This window comes from Mandrillus leucophaeus, unplaced genomic scaffold, assembly GCF_000951045.1.
Source record: "Mandrillus leucophaeus isolate KB7577 unplaced genomic scaffold, Mleu.le_1.0 Scaffold61, whole genome shotgun sequence".
In the NCBI taxonomy this organism is placed as follows: domain Eukaryota; kingdom Metazoa; phylum Chordata; class Mammalia; order Primates; family Cercopithecidae; genus Mandrillus; species Mandrillus leucophaeus.
Window position 1 is genome coordinate 5,141,834 of NW_012106586.1, and position 16,844 is coordinate 5,158,677.

The 16,844-nt window shown below is 44.3% G+C and overlaps 1 protein-coding gene across 1 annotated transcript in view; it reads right to left on the bottom strand.

Moving 5' to 3' along the window:
• FLT1 (fms-related tyrosine kinase 1) overlaps positions 1-16,844 on the bottom strand; it is a 168,521-nt gene that overhangs the window by 23,878 nt on the left and 127,799 nt on the right. Inside the window, exons 15-18 of the mRNA XM_011999979.1 lie at positions 12,739-12,871; positions 7,614-7,718; positions 3,202-3,315; positions 1,029-1,117 (exon numbers count right to left, since the gene is read on the bottom strand). Coding sequence (XP_011855369.1) covers positions 1,029-1,117; positions 3,202-3,315; positions 7,614-7,718; positions 12,739-12,871 — 441 coding nt within the window. The remainder of the gene's footprint in view (positions 1-1,028; positions 1,118-3,201; positions 3,316-7,613; positions 7,719-12,738; positions 12,872-16,844) is intronic.

A 16,844-nucleotide genomic window follows, 5' to 3' on the forward strand; every position in this document is an offset into this window, starting at 1 on the left:
TTGGACTTCTTCAGCTCAGAGAAGGACACAGTATTGGTGCCATAAGTCACACTGGCAAAGTTTTAGTAAATTATTTCTCCTCCATTCAATAATCTTTTTTTTTTTTTTGAGACGGAGTCTCACTCTGTTGCTCAGGCTGGAGTGCAGTGGCGTGATCTCGGCTCACTGCAACCTCTGCCTCCCAGGCTCAAGCGATTCTCCTGCCTTAGCCTCCCTAGTAGCTGGGATTACAGGCATGGGCCACTACGCCTGGCTAATTTTTGTATTTTTAATAGAGACGGATTTTCGCCATGTTGGCCAGGCTGGTTTCGAACTCCTGACCTCACAAGATCCACCCGACTCGGCCTCCAAAGTTCTGGGATTACAGGCGTGAGCCACCGGGCCGGTCCAATAATGTCTTTTAAACCTTGTTTGCCCTTAGGTCTTGGGTCCACATGTTCCTTTTACTACACAGCTTTTGTTTAGTGATAAGGCTGGTTCAGAGTATATGTAGGGATGACATGGGTAGTGAGGGTGTCAGGAAGTGGGAGAAAGGGCAGTAGAAAGGAAAGATAATGCTTTCTGTCCCTAGCCCCATCATTGGTCTACTGCTGATTGTACAAGTCACTCAGTTGATGTAGCCTTAGTCAAAATCTAACCTAATAAATGGAGACAATTATATTAACTATTATTTTCCTTAAAGAAATAAGTGACTTGTATATGTCTGCATGTGTATACACATGCACACATACATAGGAAGACAAAGACAGAAAGTTATTGATAGATATTTAGATAGGTGGCTAGTAGATTTACTCTCAAATTATGGCTGCATACACACAAAGGGATCAAATGATTCTCTGTGCTATCCACACTAGAGTGTAACAGATTATCAGGGGGGAAAAAAACATGAAAAAAGGAGAAGCAGCAGAGATTGAGTTTTAAGCTTAATCATTAACAGAACAATACAGGTTTCTCTTGCTTTATGTTGCTACAGACTAAATGAAAACTCATTGCTATATTTAAAAAACTCCAACTTTTAAAATCCTTACCTTGTTGAGAAAAAATAAGTCACGTTTGCTCTTGAGGTAGTTGGATAGATTTCCATATTTGCAGTATTCAACAATCACCATCAGAGGCCCTGCAGCCAAAACAGCACATGCTCATGCTCAGCCACACCAAGCCAGTCAGCCATTTGCCAGCCTTCAGCCTGCCTGAGAAACCTCAAATCAACCAGCCTTTGTATTAGTGGGGCCGAGGGATGCGATTTAAGGATGAGAGGCCCATGAATACGGTGACTTTTTCAGTTTAACCTAAGGCGGTGTTTAAAGAACACAATTGAAACAGAAAAAAAAAAAATGGAGGTTGGGGGGCAGTGCAGAAGCATTGGAGAGAAAGGATTAGAAGAAGGAGGACAGAAATACCTTTGAGGAGGGGAGAGGCAGAAGCCAGCCTCTCTGCCTCTTAACCAGACCCTTGCAAGTAGAGGGGCTTCTGGTTACTGTCACACCAGTCCTGGGACTATTAAGCAGCTCCTCCCTCCCTCCCAGGGCAGAGATGGCTACCTGGCCGTCTCTCCCCAGCAGTGTCTGCGCAATTTGCCTTGGGGCTTGCCAGAGTATCTAAAGCAGGAGTCGGCAAACTCTTCTTGTAAAGGTCCAGCTAGTAAACATTTCAGGCTTTGCAGACCAAGGAGCTACTACTCAGTTCTGCCTTTGTAGCCTGGAAACAACCAAACAAGTATAACTGTGCTCCAAGAAAACTGTGAACACAGAAATTTGAATTTCATACAATTTCATGTCATGAAATATTATTTTCATTTTTTATTTTTTTCCCCCAACTATTGAAAAAGGTCAAACCATTGTAAGCTCACAGGCTGACCTTGGTTTGTCAACCCGACCCCGGTCTGAAGGAAGCAAGAGGGTTGGAAAGGAAGTCCAGCTGCACTGTGGCGCCCATGTGGTGCTCTGAAGGCCTCCTCTCTCCTGCTCTGCGTTTCCACTGCGTACTTGGGCTGGGCACGCAACCCACAAAGCAAGGACCACTTCCGGGTCAAAGGGGAGTGACCCTGGCGCTGCTTCACCCGCCGCCGCCCAGGGCATGCCGGGAGCCCAAAAGCCGCTAGTTCTTTTTTGTGTTAGGCAGAAGTTGGGCTGGTCCTGGTGGAGTGGTTTTCTCTTACTATGAGGACACGCTAGAAATCCTGATAGCATCTCATCTTCCCCCTAGGTTCCCGAACGGGAAGTTGCTTCCAGAGTTTTTTATCTCCCCTCTATGGCGGCGGTTGCCGCAGAGCTCGACACCTGCCTGGGGTCCGGCCACTCCCCTCAGAGCGGCTTCCATACTGGCGCCCGGCTGCAGGGAGCTGACGGCCGCGCATGAGGGTAGGCTGTCTCATTATCCCTGGTCAGTTTTACAGATGCAGTTGAGGCGAACAGAATGAGGTTGCCACGACAAAGAACTGGAGAAAATGTTACCGAGGATGACGGAGAAGCAGGCGGAGCCCTGGCCAGGTCCCTCCGGCTCTTTCTGGCCTCCCCGGCCGTTAGCGCCTCTCTAACCACCTCTGCCCCTGGCAGATAGGTCTTCCCCAGCTACCCTTCATCCCTGCTACCTCTTTTGAGAGCTGGAGAAAACATCGGCATGCACAGCTCCTTTGCTCCTTGCTGGCGCAAACAGTGATCACACATCTACTCTCAAGCTCTAACCCTGCCACCCGGAAAGAAAGATCTGCGACAACATGCTGGAGCTGTTAATTATAAAGCACGGCTCTGTCCCTGCTCCCTTGGGTAAGGTCTATCTGCATGGTGGATCTGGAGGGAAGGGCCCCCACATCACCTCCTCCTGGGACCCTACCAGTAGTGATTCATTCATTCCTTTAGGTGAAGCTTCAAGGAATATGCAACCTTCTACCTTTTACCTTGGCTCTGACCACACTTCTTCAAACCCATCCTGAGAGAAAAGTGCCCTCTGCTTGGCCTAGAGCCTGTGGAAGGAGATCTAAAAGGGAGTCCTCTTCAGAATCTTTAAATTAGCTGCACAGGGAAGGGATTTATGGGAGCACCCTTCTGTAGATGCACAAGTTGTTTCTTCTGGAGCTACGAGGGAGGCCATTTTCCCGGAGGCGAGGAAGCACAGTGCCAGGGAGAAGGAGCTTTAAGGCAGAGAACTGTTCTCCCAGCCTGTGCAGGGGGAGATGGAGCCGGCCCTCCCCTTCTCCATTACCTCCTTGCTTGGTGCAGGCTCCCAGCAGGTTAACCACGTTCAGATGGTGGCCAATGTGGGTCAAGATTTTGAGCTCAGTCATCAGAGCTTTGTACTCGCTGGCCGTGGCCCCCTCTGTGTGAGAAGCAAGGAAGAGTCAGGGCGACAGGACAATGGGGCTCCTTCCGCCGGAGGCGGCATTCTTGCCCTCCTTGTTTGTCAATGCTCAGCCGGTTGCTTCACTAACTTCCCCACATTCTGCAGAAAGGCCAAGTCTCCAGACTGTTTTCATTACTCCCACCCTCCTGAGCCAACATCCTTTTGATTACAGTTAGGCCCAGCACAGTAGTGGGGTTAGTCACTGGACATTTCCTCTTGGTGGACCTAGTTCTGTTCAGCAATGCGCTGACTCAGAACTGAGCACCTCGTGAAAGTGCCTTCCAAAGGCTTCCCTCTGTCGGAACCAGGTGCAGCAAGAACCCACCAGGCAGGGAGTACACTTCCACGTCCTTTCTTCTCACCTTCTCCCTTTGGAGAGTCACAGAGAAGGAGCACAAGGGGCCTGCCAGGGCAGAATGGCTACTTTTGTAAACATCTTTGCAATGTGTTATTTTCTCCCTCTAACCCTTTCCTCTCTGGAGTTCACAGGGTTATCTTGGGTTGTGAGGATCCATAGCATCTGACTTCGACTTCAATCTCAGAGATAAGCATTATCAGTCCAAGAATTAGCAGAGTCTAAAGCCTAAATTGAGTTTGTTCTGTTTGTTCTTATTAGTTAATTTGCAAGGCATTTAAACATTTTAAATTATTTTTAGAAATGTAAAAATCAAATAATCTTGCTGTAAAATATTTCAACAATATAAGTTGGAATAAAAAGATACGAAGTAAAATGATCTAGATAAAAAGTGAAAGCCACTCCAACCCACTTGCCTTCTTAGAAGCAGCCACTGTTAATAGTTTGGTGTTCAGACCTTTTTCTATGCATTTATAAATATGTATATTCAATCAGAGGTCCTATATATATATATATGAGATCATATACATATATAGTCTATTTTAAAAAATTTGTTTCCTTTTAATAAATCGGAGACTTTTTCTATTCTTTTTATTTATTTCTATTTTTTATTTTTATTTTTTTTGAGACAGAGTCTCACTCTGTCATCCAGGCTGGAGTGCAGTGGTGCGATTTCAGCTCCCTGCAACCTCCTCCTCCTGGGTTCAAGCGATTCTCATGCCTCAGCCTCCCGAGTAGCTGGGATTACAGGTGTGTGCCACAATGCCTGGCTAATTTTTGTATTTTTAGTAGAGACAGGGTTTCACCATGCTCCTGACTTCAGGTGATTCACCCGCCCTGGCCTCTCAAAGTGCTGGGATTACAGGTGTGAGACACCATGCTCAGCAGGTTAATCACGTTAATGGTGGCCACTGTGGGCCCATTCTTTTTAATTGATTAATGGTGTCCCTGACATTTAGAGTGTCTGTAGTGTTTTTGCTATTACAATTAATACTGTGATAGTCTTTGTGTAATCTGTGTGCACACATGTCAGTGTTTCTGTAGGACAGTGTCCTGGAAGTGGGTTAGAGGTATGTGCATTTAACATTGTGGTAGATACCAACATGGTATTTCATAAGCACAAATCATTTTTAATAATAACCAGATAAACTCCAAAGCCTGCGCATGGGGTTAGGGCTGGTTTACAGTAGACGCTCAATGAATATTTTGGAATAAATAAACACAATTACTCTTCTTATTTCAGACATGAGTGTAAGGCCTAAAAAGATTAATATTTTTGCTCAAGGACACTTTGAAAGAGCTTTTGACTCATGGCCTTTGTTTCACTTTATGCTTTTTTTGTTTTTTTCTTTTTTTTGAGACGGCGTCTCGCTCCGTCACCCAGGCTGGAGTGCAGTGGCATGATCTCGGCTTATTGCAACCTCCAACCCCTGGGTTCAAGTGATTCTCCTGCCTCAGCCTCTCAAGTAGCTGGGACTACAGGCACCCACCACCACGCCCAGCTAATTTCTGTATTTTTTAGTAGAGACGGGATTTTGCCATGGGCTGGTCTTGAATGCCTGACCTCGTGATCCGCCCACCTCGGCCTCCCAAAGTGCTGGGGTTACAGGCATAAACCACCGTGCCGGGCCATGCCTTTTTTATATCTCCCAGAAACACATGGCCAATTAATTTAAGCAAGAAAGCTGAATGAATTTTTTTTTAAGGAATTTTATAGAGTGGGTGATTTGGCAGTCCTTTATAATCAATGCTGATGGCTAAGAAAAAAAAAAAGAAATAGGCATTTATGAAGACACGACACATGCACTCTGTATTACATAGAAGAGATTCTCTGAGCCTTTAAAAAAAAGCTGAGCTACAGTGGCTCACGTCTGTAATCCCAGAACTTTGGGAGGCTGAGACAGGAAGATTGCTTGAGCCCAGGAGTTTGAGACCAGCCTGGGTAGGATGGTGAGACTGTCTCTACAAAAAAGTTTTTTTTTAATTAGCTAGGTGTGATGGTGTGAGCCTGTAGTCCCAGCTACTTGAGAGGCTGAGGTGGGAGGACTGCTTGAGCCTGAGAAGCAGAGACTGCAGTGAACTATGATCATGCTACTGTACTCTAACCTGGGTGACAGAGTAAAACCCTGTCTCTTAGGGGAAAAAAAAAAAATCTCAAGTTAGAATCTTCTTTCAAACTCATTCGTCTCCCTATAACCCTTTCCTCTTTGGAGGAAAAAAACCAGGCTCTGGTTCAGCTTGCTGTATTTATAGGCAGGGCCACAGGAGTTATCTTGGATCCCCAACAGACTAGTGTGGCCATCAGAGCTGCCTCTCCTAGAGGACAATTTGTGGCAGCAAGAAGGGAAATGGGACTAGCTGAGGAAACAGTTGCTTCCAGATTTAGTTTCCACCTATCTCTAGGTTGGATACTGGATTGCCTCCATAAACCAGGCCAGGATCATTTTCAGGGTTTTGGAGCAGTGGGCCAATTCCAGGAGGCCAGACCTCTGCAGCCCCTCTTTTGTGGCAGACTGGTGTGGAGGAAAGAGCACTGCATTCAAAGCTGGAAGACTTTCGCACATGAACCCTGACTTACACTGAGCAGCTGCGTGGCCTTGCAGAGGCTCTTTAACCTTTCTTGGCCATGTTTCCTCATCTGCAAACAGGATAATAATGTCTACCTCACAAAGCTGTTGAAAGGACATAAGAAAAATGGCCGTTTCGTATGGTTCAGCCTAATATGAAAAGCATCTAGTCTGGTGCTTTCTAGTTGATGCCTCTTCTCTTCAGAATCTGGGGTTCTTGAGGGGAGGGTGCTAGCATGCCTCTATTTTGACAGAAATACCTGCCATCGTCTGGGAAGTCTACTCCAAACAAAAGTTCTGACTTGTGGATGCCAAACTCCTTCCCAGACTACTTTCAGAGTAGAACTGGCAGGTTCTTTGCAGAGTTTTATTAGTTTTTTCTTGAGGAGTACAGCCTTTTGAAGTTGAAAATATATTTACATGGGCCTTTTGAAATAATGGAGTTATTGCTAGAAGATTAAGAACTTTGAAGTCTCTCTGCGCAAACAGCCCTTTCTCCTGGAGCCTGTACTAAGTACCTGTGTAGTTGGACTCACAGCTTGCTGGGCTTCAAAATCTCCCAGCAATATCCTGGAGACTTTGGAAAGTTAAAAGCTGTTTTTTGAGTTTTCAGTTCTGTTGAATTGAAGCATCATAAAATTCCATTACAGATGAGGAAATGAAGTAGTTTCTACACTGTAAAGGACCTGTGAGTCTTTGAGACATTTGGTTTACACAATTTTCACTGATTTTCATTTTCAATCTGTCTTTGGTATTGGGCATAAGTCACTGTGTGATTTGGTTCTACCTCCCAGTGCTTCACAGAGTAGTAGTATGTTTCAACACTAGAAAGATAATTCAGTTTTTCAAATTGCTAAAGAGGAAATGTTTTATGGCTGAGGTTGTTAGTATAAAATAGTTTAGAGTTCTGGTCAACTCAGTTGTTCTAGCTTTATAGTTTTACTTTATAGTCAGGTCAAGCCCAAGCAAAGCCATTGGGATTTAGGATGTGCTGCTAAGTTTCCATTACAGCATCACAGTGGATCATGCCAAAATTTGAACCTGCAGTTACAATGGGCTTAAGTCCCTTGTTGTCTACAGTCTGTGATGTGAGAAGAGAAAGACCTTTGAGGTGACAGAGATCATTTTCCTGTGGACTGTGCTGGATTGTTCCATTTACAAGGTTTATTCTGAGCTCGTGCTGGCCTAATGTAAAACTCATGAGCAAAGAGGCCTCTAGCAGTAGAAGAAAATTATGTGGCCGGGGCAGAAAAAGCTTGTGTCTGTTCCCAGGCTATATCTAACTTGTACCAACATTTAGGAAATGCAAAATGGTGATGCGTCAGTTGGAAGCCAGACTACAGCATACATACCTTTCAGCATTTTCACAGCCACAGTCCGGCATGTAGGTGATTTCTTAATGCCAAATGCTGATGCTTGAACCACTTTTCCAAAAGCCCCTCTTCCAAGTGATTTGCCTACAATGAAGAGAAGACAGTGGTTTGTTTGCCAAGGCAATAGGGTGAATTTAAGTCTTTTTCAGGAAGGAAATGCCTTTTCCTATGTGTGCATGTGAGGCATGGAATCTCCAGTGAACTGACCCTAAAAGAGACAAAGTAAGGGACTTGTTTCTGGAGCCTCTTCCTTTCAACTCTTAACTCTGTTCCTGAGGCCCCACATCCTTCAGAGATAGAGTAAGTCCCTAGAAGGCATTCAGTGAAGGGAGATGTCCAGTTTCCTTTCCACAAGGTCCTCACATAGGAGAGATGGGACCAAGTCCGTTCCATTGTTTAATAACATTATGACCAAGAAGACTTCCCTGTGTGGAACCTAAGCTCTTTTTCTTGCCATTTGCAGTCATTTTCTCTCATCTGTTTTCAGCAAAAAGGGAGAAATAGAAAATGGTGGTTACTACTGTGGATTATAATAAAGCTCATAACTTTCAAATAATCACTAAGTCATTTCTCTGACTTCCCTACCAGGCAAAATATTCCCAGTCTTTCTAATGTGTCTTATATGAATATTACGAAGCCTCATGGTTCAGCACAAGAGCCTGGTCAACTGCTGGTAGAGATTGGTTTCAACCCCGGAGAGGTAGTTGCTAAATGCAATAACCAAGCAAGGTTTCTTCCATGGTCTCCATAATGCTATGCTCTAATGACTGTTAATATGTTTCCTTCCCTGTCCTAGAATGAGCCCCCCTGAGTAAAGCGGGGCAAGGACCATGTCTGAATCTTCCTTGAACCTAACTTGGTGCCTGGTGCTATCTGTTATTACCGTATATTGCTGCCCAATGGAGAGTAGTGTTCAGGAATTTGTGGGATGCACAAAGCGAGTCTCCTAGTCATGGGTAACTAGAGGGGCCCGTGGGATAGAGACCCTGAGATTGATGCCCTTTGGGGAGGGCACTCCCTGGAGTACCCTAAGCTACCTTTTATATCAGGGAACTTCCTTTTGCACATCAGGAAACAGCTCAGTAGAACCCAGAGAAATGGTACCCCTCTAGCATGATATGCTCAAAGAAGAGTAAGTGAAATAAGTCACTCTTTTTTGGCTCTTCTTGGGGGAAGGGGAAATGACAGAATACCATGGGTTGGTTAAAACTATTATAAATCCTGGCAGTTAGACTGTTAATTTAACACAACCCCTCCTTTCCCAACCAAGTGCTCTTTCTTAGACCTGTCTGATAATGTGCCTTCAGTTAATTAACCTTCTTTCCTTTCTTCCCTCCTCATACTCCCCTCCCTTTCTCCAAAGGACATTTTTGTTTGTTTGTTTGTTTGTTTCTTGTAGTTTGTAATGAAGCTTTGCTTCTTCCTCATCATATTAGAAGCTTTCTACTTTTATGCCCAACTACTGAGTGACAAAAATGTCTTTACCTTGCTCTGCTTAATGTCTTCCACTACCCACCACCCCAGGTGTCCAGTTAGGATGTATGAAAATTTCAGTTATACCAGTGTCATCATTAGGGCCTCTGTGTGGCTGTCTGCAGGAACATGCTCTGCATTCAGAGGGAACACCAGAGAGATGACACGTTTCTCTTTTTGTGAAACATGCTCCTGTGGTGATTACTAAACGACATTCCTCCCAGAGCATGCAACATGGGCAGAGCTACAGCCTCTGCTTCCTTCTTCGTGTAAAATTGTCCAAGAAATAGACCAGGATGGGGACCCTTGAGTTGAAATAAAAGAGCCTCCAGTGGATCCTGAAGGTGCTACATCTGAAAATCAGGTGTGGGAACAGCGCTGGCAGATGCCTTCTCTATACTGGTAAAAACTGGTGCATTTTGGTTGGAGGTTTATTCCTTGTTTTATTTGGAATAAAAAATCAATGTTTTTCTTCCACAGTGCCTTCTGCCATCTAAAAAGAAAAGTGTCCTGAGCCTGAGAAATATCCGGATCTTTTCTCCTCACACTCCTAAGACTCTTGCATGTTTGGGGTAAGTGGCATCCTTTGCACTTTCCATAGTTTCAGCCCCCACATCCCGTCACAACACACTTTATTTTAACAAGTGTTTGGGACTTTGCTTCTTATCAGTGAGAATAAACTGGCTCTCATTTGGCTTCCTCAGTCTTTTCATTTATTCTCTTGGAAGCCGACTGCTGCCTCATAAAACAGCATGAAGCTGTTATGGGCTCCTTAGTCATCTGATGTGTTGGAATCCTTCTGCAGACCCATGGTTCCAGTTTCAGGGGAGCCCAGTTGCATCAGACTTGACCTCACCTGATCCTTCTTTTCCCTTAAAATTCTCCTCAGTGTTTCCTGGAATGCCACTAACTAGCTCGGAAGTGTGCTAGGTCATTCCCATACAATGCAAGGATATTGGAATCTCCTCCAAGAATGTTTTGGCCTGGCCAGGGGCCCTGGACACTGGGGAGAGTGCATGGCAGCATGGGCTGGGCTGTCTCTGGCATTCAGGGCTGGTCTTACAAGAGGCAGCACCAGCCCAGGCACCATTCGCTTGCCAAACTCCAGACTACCTGTATGGTTAGCTATGTTAGGTAATTCTGATTTTTGATTATTTTCCAATAGAAAGATGCAATGTTGAACATTCTTCTTCTTTTTTTTTTTTTTTTTTTTTGGAAATGGACTCTCACTCTGTCTCCCAGGCCAGAGTGCCGTGGCATGATCTCGGCTCACTGCAACCTCCACCTCCCGGGTTCAAATGATTCTCCTGGCCCAGCCTCCTGAGTAGCTGGGACTGCAGGCACGCATCATCACACCTGACTCATGTTTGTATTTTTAGTAGAGACATGGTTTCACCATGTTGGCCAGGCTGGTCTCAAACTCCTGACCTCAGGTGATCCACCTGCCTTAGCCTCCCAAAGTGCAGGGATTACAAGCGTGAGCCACCAACCGGCCTATTCTAACTTTAATAAATTTATAGGAGCTGAATTCTCTCCTAAGTTCTGTGATAAATTTATAGAAGCTGAATTCCCTCCCATGGGTTAGTGAGGAATCATTTTTTTTTAAAGGTTCCTTTTGTTCTTGGATTTCAGGAATTTTAGTGGTAGCAACACCTTTGACCCAAGCTCCAACTGCATCCATCTATCAGGTACTATAAATTCCAACCTCACTCACTAGGGCTGCTGATAGCAACCAACACAGTAGACACAGCTGAAACCAGATATAACCTTGTGTATTTCTCTACATTTACAATGCCAGTATAACTGCCAGTTAAAACAGCCTTTTCTCTCTATCTGGACATAATCTGGGTTATTTTCAGTTGCTAGACATTACTTCAAATTACTTTGTCATTTATTTGGCTTAAGAAATAAACAAGTCTTGGGCCTCCTTGCTCCCACGGTAATCAATCAGAGGAGTATACCTCCGGGCCTTGCAGCCACACTCTGCATTGAAAGACAAAGTTAGCAGACTTGACACACTTTTTCTCACCCATCAGAGACACTCAAATGGACATTAGCCAAATCCTAGCATGTGGCAACTCTGGAAAGGAAAAGAGCGATAAGAATGATCTTTAACAAGGAGACTGAAAATCATAATCCTGAAATGGGAATATTTAAACCCACAGAGCCCCAGGGGAATTCTGGCAGAGGATTAGCAATCTGTGATGCGATGTGGATCGCAATGATACTAGGAAGGAATGAAGCGATGGGACAGAAAGCTCATGTGTCCTGTACTGGAAGAAGCACGTTTGATTATGACTAATAACTCTGGAAAGCAATGTGGGCTGAGAATGGCTCGTGGTTGTGGGAAAATTATCCCCTATTTCCTGCTGAGGTCACTGAGGGGCTGGGCTAGCTGCCATATAATTAAGACTTGCAGAAGGAACTCATCCAGTGTGCCACCTGCCCTTAACTACTCTAAATGTAGTTGAGTTTTTCTCCCGTCCACAGCCATTGCTGGCTCTCTCCTGTCTCTCCAGCCTTTAACTGATTTCCAAGTTTCCTCCCCAAGCCAAATAGAACACGCTCCTGAGGCCAGTCCTTTCTCAATGTAAGCAGAATCATTTCAAAGCCCAAGAGAAAAACAAAAGCCATTTTCCCCTCTCTGCCCCCTACATCCCTCACCCCAGTATCATTTGCTCGTAAGGAGAGGGGCGATACTGTTGAATTTGGAACAACAGGCTCTCCACACTGAGAGTGACAAGCTCCAAGAATACCGGATCCACAATCTGTTTTCCTGGTTTCAACTACTAATGACTCTGGCATACACAGGAGTGAGTGGAAAACTTTCAGAAGCCACAATCCAAACATTTTGGGTAGGAGTAATTGAGGTTTCAATTGTTTTGGAGCACCAGAGGCTGGAGATTAATGGACTTTGTGACGTCTGAGCTGGAGGAACTGGAAGGTAGGCTGCGGGAAAGCACATTTGCCTGCTGTTTATAGCATCTGTGCTACCTGGAAAACAACAGTCTTTGCTCTTCAAAAGTGAAACTTAAATGACTCCTCTAGGGCTTTCTACTCGGTCTGGACATTCCCAGGAAAATCCAAGTATGTAATTTGTGGATTTGTGCAGAGGGTTTTTTTGATCCATGGCCTTGAAGAGCACCAACTCTTTCACCAAATGTTTGATTTCACTGTTCCTTGCCACCCTCAATTACGTTCTGGATCACATATTTCTAATCCCTCAACAGTTTCATTACGTAAGAGTACGTGTACTTGTAAGCCTCCTGTTGGAACGCCTCTCTCCTCGTCCCCCTTCACTTACCACTTTTGCGCCTATCTCCAGACTGAGCCTTTGAGGGAAGAGATGCACGCACCTTTGCATCTCCAGCACTTAGACCAGTATCTGCTGCTCAGGGAAGGTGCCTAATAACTGTTGAATGAACACACAGGTGCTGCCTGTCACCTTGTACTGTTATCTGAGCATTGCTTTGGACTTATTTACTTTTGTATCCATCTCCCTTGATGGTTTGTGAGCAGCTGGAGGGTAGAATCCCAGGTCTGGTTTACTTTTGCATCTCTCAAAGCACAGTGCTTTTAATGTAATATGTACTCAGTATAGATTTATAAATCTGTTGAACAAATATCTTACCCAGTTTAAGTCTCTCCCGGGCAAACTCCCACTTGCTGGCATCATAAGGGAGCCTCTCACACTGCTCATCCAGGGGAACTTCATCGGGGTCCATTATAATCGATAGGTAGTCAGTCTTTATTTCAGAAGAAGACTGAGAAATAAAGAGATCTCAAAGTCATTAAGAAGAAAACAACTTTACGAATCCTGGATATTCAGTTAACATCCACTGTTTTATTTGGGATCATTTGGTTGAAACTGTGTGGCCAGGTACAGAAAGTACTTCTCCACATTCACATACAGTCATCATACTTAAGTGTGCAATTTCTATTAAACAACTCCTTACTATTCCCACACTACATTTCTGTAATGTGAGCTCTACCATCCTATCTTGGATAACATGCGCTCAAACTCTCCAGTGACCTTATGTGTTGTACTTGATCTTAAACAATTATATGATGGTCTTGCTAAAAAATGCAAAGCATTTTTATAAAGTCATTCCAAACAATGACTAAAAATAACTTTCCATGGCCATCTTGTATAAGCAGGAATATACATTACAGATGGGCCAACAGTCGGGTGCACTGTGGCTTTTCTACATATATAGGAAAGGCAAGAAGTGGCAAAGTAAACCCAGGATCCCTGGGGCACTGAAAGGCACATTTCTTATGAAGTGTTTACAGTTTCAGAAGGCCTGACCTCTTAGTTGCTTCAGCTATCTGGAGAGGTTGTAGCTGAATCCTTAGTGAGATTAGAGTAAGGTTTACCTTCTGTAAGAAATGGAAGTTGAGGCCATATGTGGTGGCCTGTAATCCCAGCACTTTAAGAGGCTGAGGTGGGTGGATCACCTGAGGTTACGAGTTCTAGACCAGCCTGGCCAACATTTTAGTCTCTACTAAAAATGCAAAAATTAGCCGGGTGTGGTGGTGCACGCCTGTAGTCCCAGCTACTTGGGAGGCTGAGGCAGGAGAACTGCTTGAACCCAGGAGGTGGAGGTTGCAGTAAGCCAAGATGGTGCCACTGCACTCCAGCCTGGGTGACAGAGCGAGACTCTGTCTTAAAAAAAAAAAAAAAAAAAAAAAAATTGATTATTTCAAAGGTCAAGGAGTAAATATGGTATAAGACTTACACACAAGCCACATTCTGAGTTCCGTTGTCCATTGGTAGGATGTCAAGTGAGTAAAGCAGACATCTGCCTTGAAGTGCTTTTTTATCTTGGTAATGCAAATCAAGCCCAGAAAATACCCTTTATTTCAGATCATAGATAAGTGGATTTACATTTAATGTTTTAGATTCATATCAATGGGGGTATTTCCTGTTAATGGGCAAATTTCTAGAATTGATGACTGCATTTCTGTGGGCAGACTCTTGGATAGGATGGAAAGGAAGTATGTTTTCCCATATAACTCTTGGCCAGAAGTTATGTAAACTTCATTTAAATGAGTTTTGAGGCCCTTCCTTTTGGTGCTTTTCCCTAAATAGGATCAGAGTTGGAATGGAGAAGACAACCTCTCCATACACACCATTTCACACCCACCCGCATTCTTCAGCCCTTACTCACTCTGTTCTGGGCTGTCACAGCTCACCTCATCCATCACTCGCAATCATTCTCCTTCTCACAAAAATTATCACTAAAATGTGTGACAAATAGCTCAAGGCAGAAAGGTTTGCTTGGCCTCCGTAAAGGATGAGAAGCAAAAAACGATATGGAACACGTTTGTCACGAACTGTGGTTGCCTTTGGTGTTAGACTATGAGGGTCCGGCCTGCCAGACACTCTGTGAAGAGTATGAATTCCTCTACCAGGGTACTGGGTGCCCATTAGAGAAGCTGCTGTAGTAGTAGGTTTTATGACTAAACTTTTCAATGTCCAGTATACCTAAAGCCCTGAGAAACAATCTCCAATCCTCAACAGAGCATAGGATAGCTGAAGCCTCGCAAGGGACATCTTGGGCTCATGCGGAGTGTGTGGGGAGGGTGGCAGTAGTGTTGACAGAGGCAGGGGAATAGGCAGTGGTAGGCAGTCTCCCATGTGGCACCCATGGAATTTTATGGTTTATCTCAATAAGGCAGGTGAGAGGAGACACCAAACAAACCTTAAGTGAGGGCTTTGAGGAGACTGTGATAGTAAAATGTTAGTTGGCAAATATTTATTCTTTCAATTGACATTAACACTGAGCAGCTACTAGGTGCTTGGCATGGAGGCTGCACAGCTAACTGCTTCAAAGCCCAGGCATGGGGGCCGAATACCTGGGTTTGAATCAGGTCAACTTCTGCCCACCCACACACATAACTGTGGGCAAGCGGCCCTCTAACTTTAGTTTTCTTATCTGTAATAATGGTACTTATCTCATAGGGTTGTTGTGAATATCAAATGAAATAATCCATGGAAGGCTATTAAGAGCAGGGCCTGGTATGCAGTAAGCAACAATGAATGTTAGCTATAATTATAATAATAAATGTTAGCTATAATTATGCAAGGTGAGGATAAAAAGATAAAATGCCGTCTTTATCAATGAGGAATTTACATTGTCGTTAGAGGAACCACGTGGAAATATTTTTGGATGTCTTGTTCCTTTTTGCCTCCCCCAATCCCTTTCAAATTTTATAGGCATTCTGTTTTTGAGATAATGATCTCTTGCTCTCATTCTTTCTTATTGACATCAAAATTTCACAGAATTTTAGAAATAGAAGGGACCTCTTCAATCTAGTCCCAACGTACCTTTTCAGTTTTATTTTTGTTATTTTTTATTTTTTTTAGACGGAGTCTCGCTCTTGTTGCCCAGGCTGGAGTGCAGTTGGTATGATCTCGGCTCACTGGAACTTCTGCCTCCTGGGTTCATGTGATTCTCCTGCCTCAGCCTCCCGAGTAGCTGGGATTATAGGCGCCTGCCACCGCACCCAGCTAATTTTTGTATTTTTGGTAAAGACGGGGTTTTACCATGTTGGCCAGGCTGGTCTCGAACTCCTGACTTCAAGTGATCTGCCTGCCTCGGGCTCCCAAAGTTCTGGGATTACAGGCGTGAGCCACCGTGCCCAGCCCCTTTCCAGTTTTATTTCTCCTGTGCTCCTCTATGCTAAGTAACCAGACTACTTCCCCGCTCTGGGGAGTAGGAAGGACTAGGGCGGGCTGTTTTTCTGCTTCTTTCCTTCCAGCTACAGCCTTCAAAGTCTGTCTCAAGCCTCGCTTTCTCGGAAGTTTTTTCTCCCCTTCTCCTCCTTTGAACTCCTATAGCCTTTGTACCTCCCTTGCAGATTTGGCAAGTTTTGCTTCTGTTAGATGTATTTTCCTATATGGTGTATCTCCCCTTTCAAAACTATTGTGTGATCTTTGTTTCCTTCTCAAGCAGTGGACTTAGTTGTCATGTCTCAAAATCAGTCACTCCAAATGGCAAACGCCTGATGTTAAACATTTACCATAGAGGATGGCTGCTGGCTTTGTCTCTCATACCAGCACTATAAAGTATATCTTATTGGTTGTAAATATCAAATCTAAGGTCAAATAGCCTGGGTTCAAAACTAAGGTCCAACCATAGTGACTTTGGATCAGTTAACTTTATCTTGCTGAGCCTCAGTTGCCCTCTCTATAAAATTGGAATAATAATATATTTACCTTTTCATATTTTTGGAATAATTTATTGACATAATACATAAAGAGCTTCCCATAAGACCTGGCATATTAATAAGGGCTAATCTCTAGAAATTGAGGAGGCCTTCTGATCGTGTCCTACTTCCCAAATATCCCTTGACTCTAATCATTTAGTCAGAGGCACCATAATTTCGTTCCTTCTTTTCTCTTTTTTTTTTTTTTTTTGAGACAGAGTCTCACTGTGTCACCTAGGCTGGAATGCAGTGAACTCCTGACCTCAGGTGATGCACCCACCTCGGCCTCCCAAACTGTTGGGATTAGGATTACAGGCGTGAGCCACTGTGCCTGGCCACGACTATACTTTCTTTCTTTTCTTTTCTTTTTTTTTTGAGATGGAGTTTCACTCTTGTTGCCCAGGCAGGAGGGCAATGGGGTGATCTTGGCTCACTGCAACCTCCGTCTCCTGGGTCCAAACCATTCTCCTGCCTCAGCCTCCTAATTAAGTGAGATTACAGGCGCCTGCCACCACGCCAGGCTAA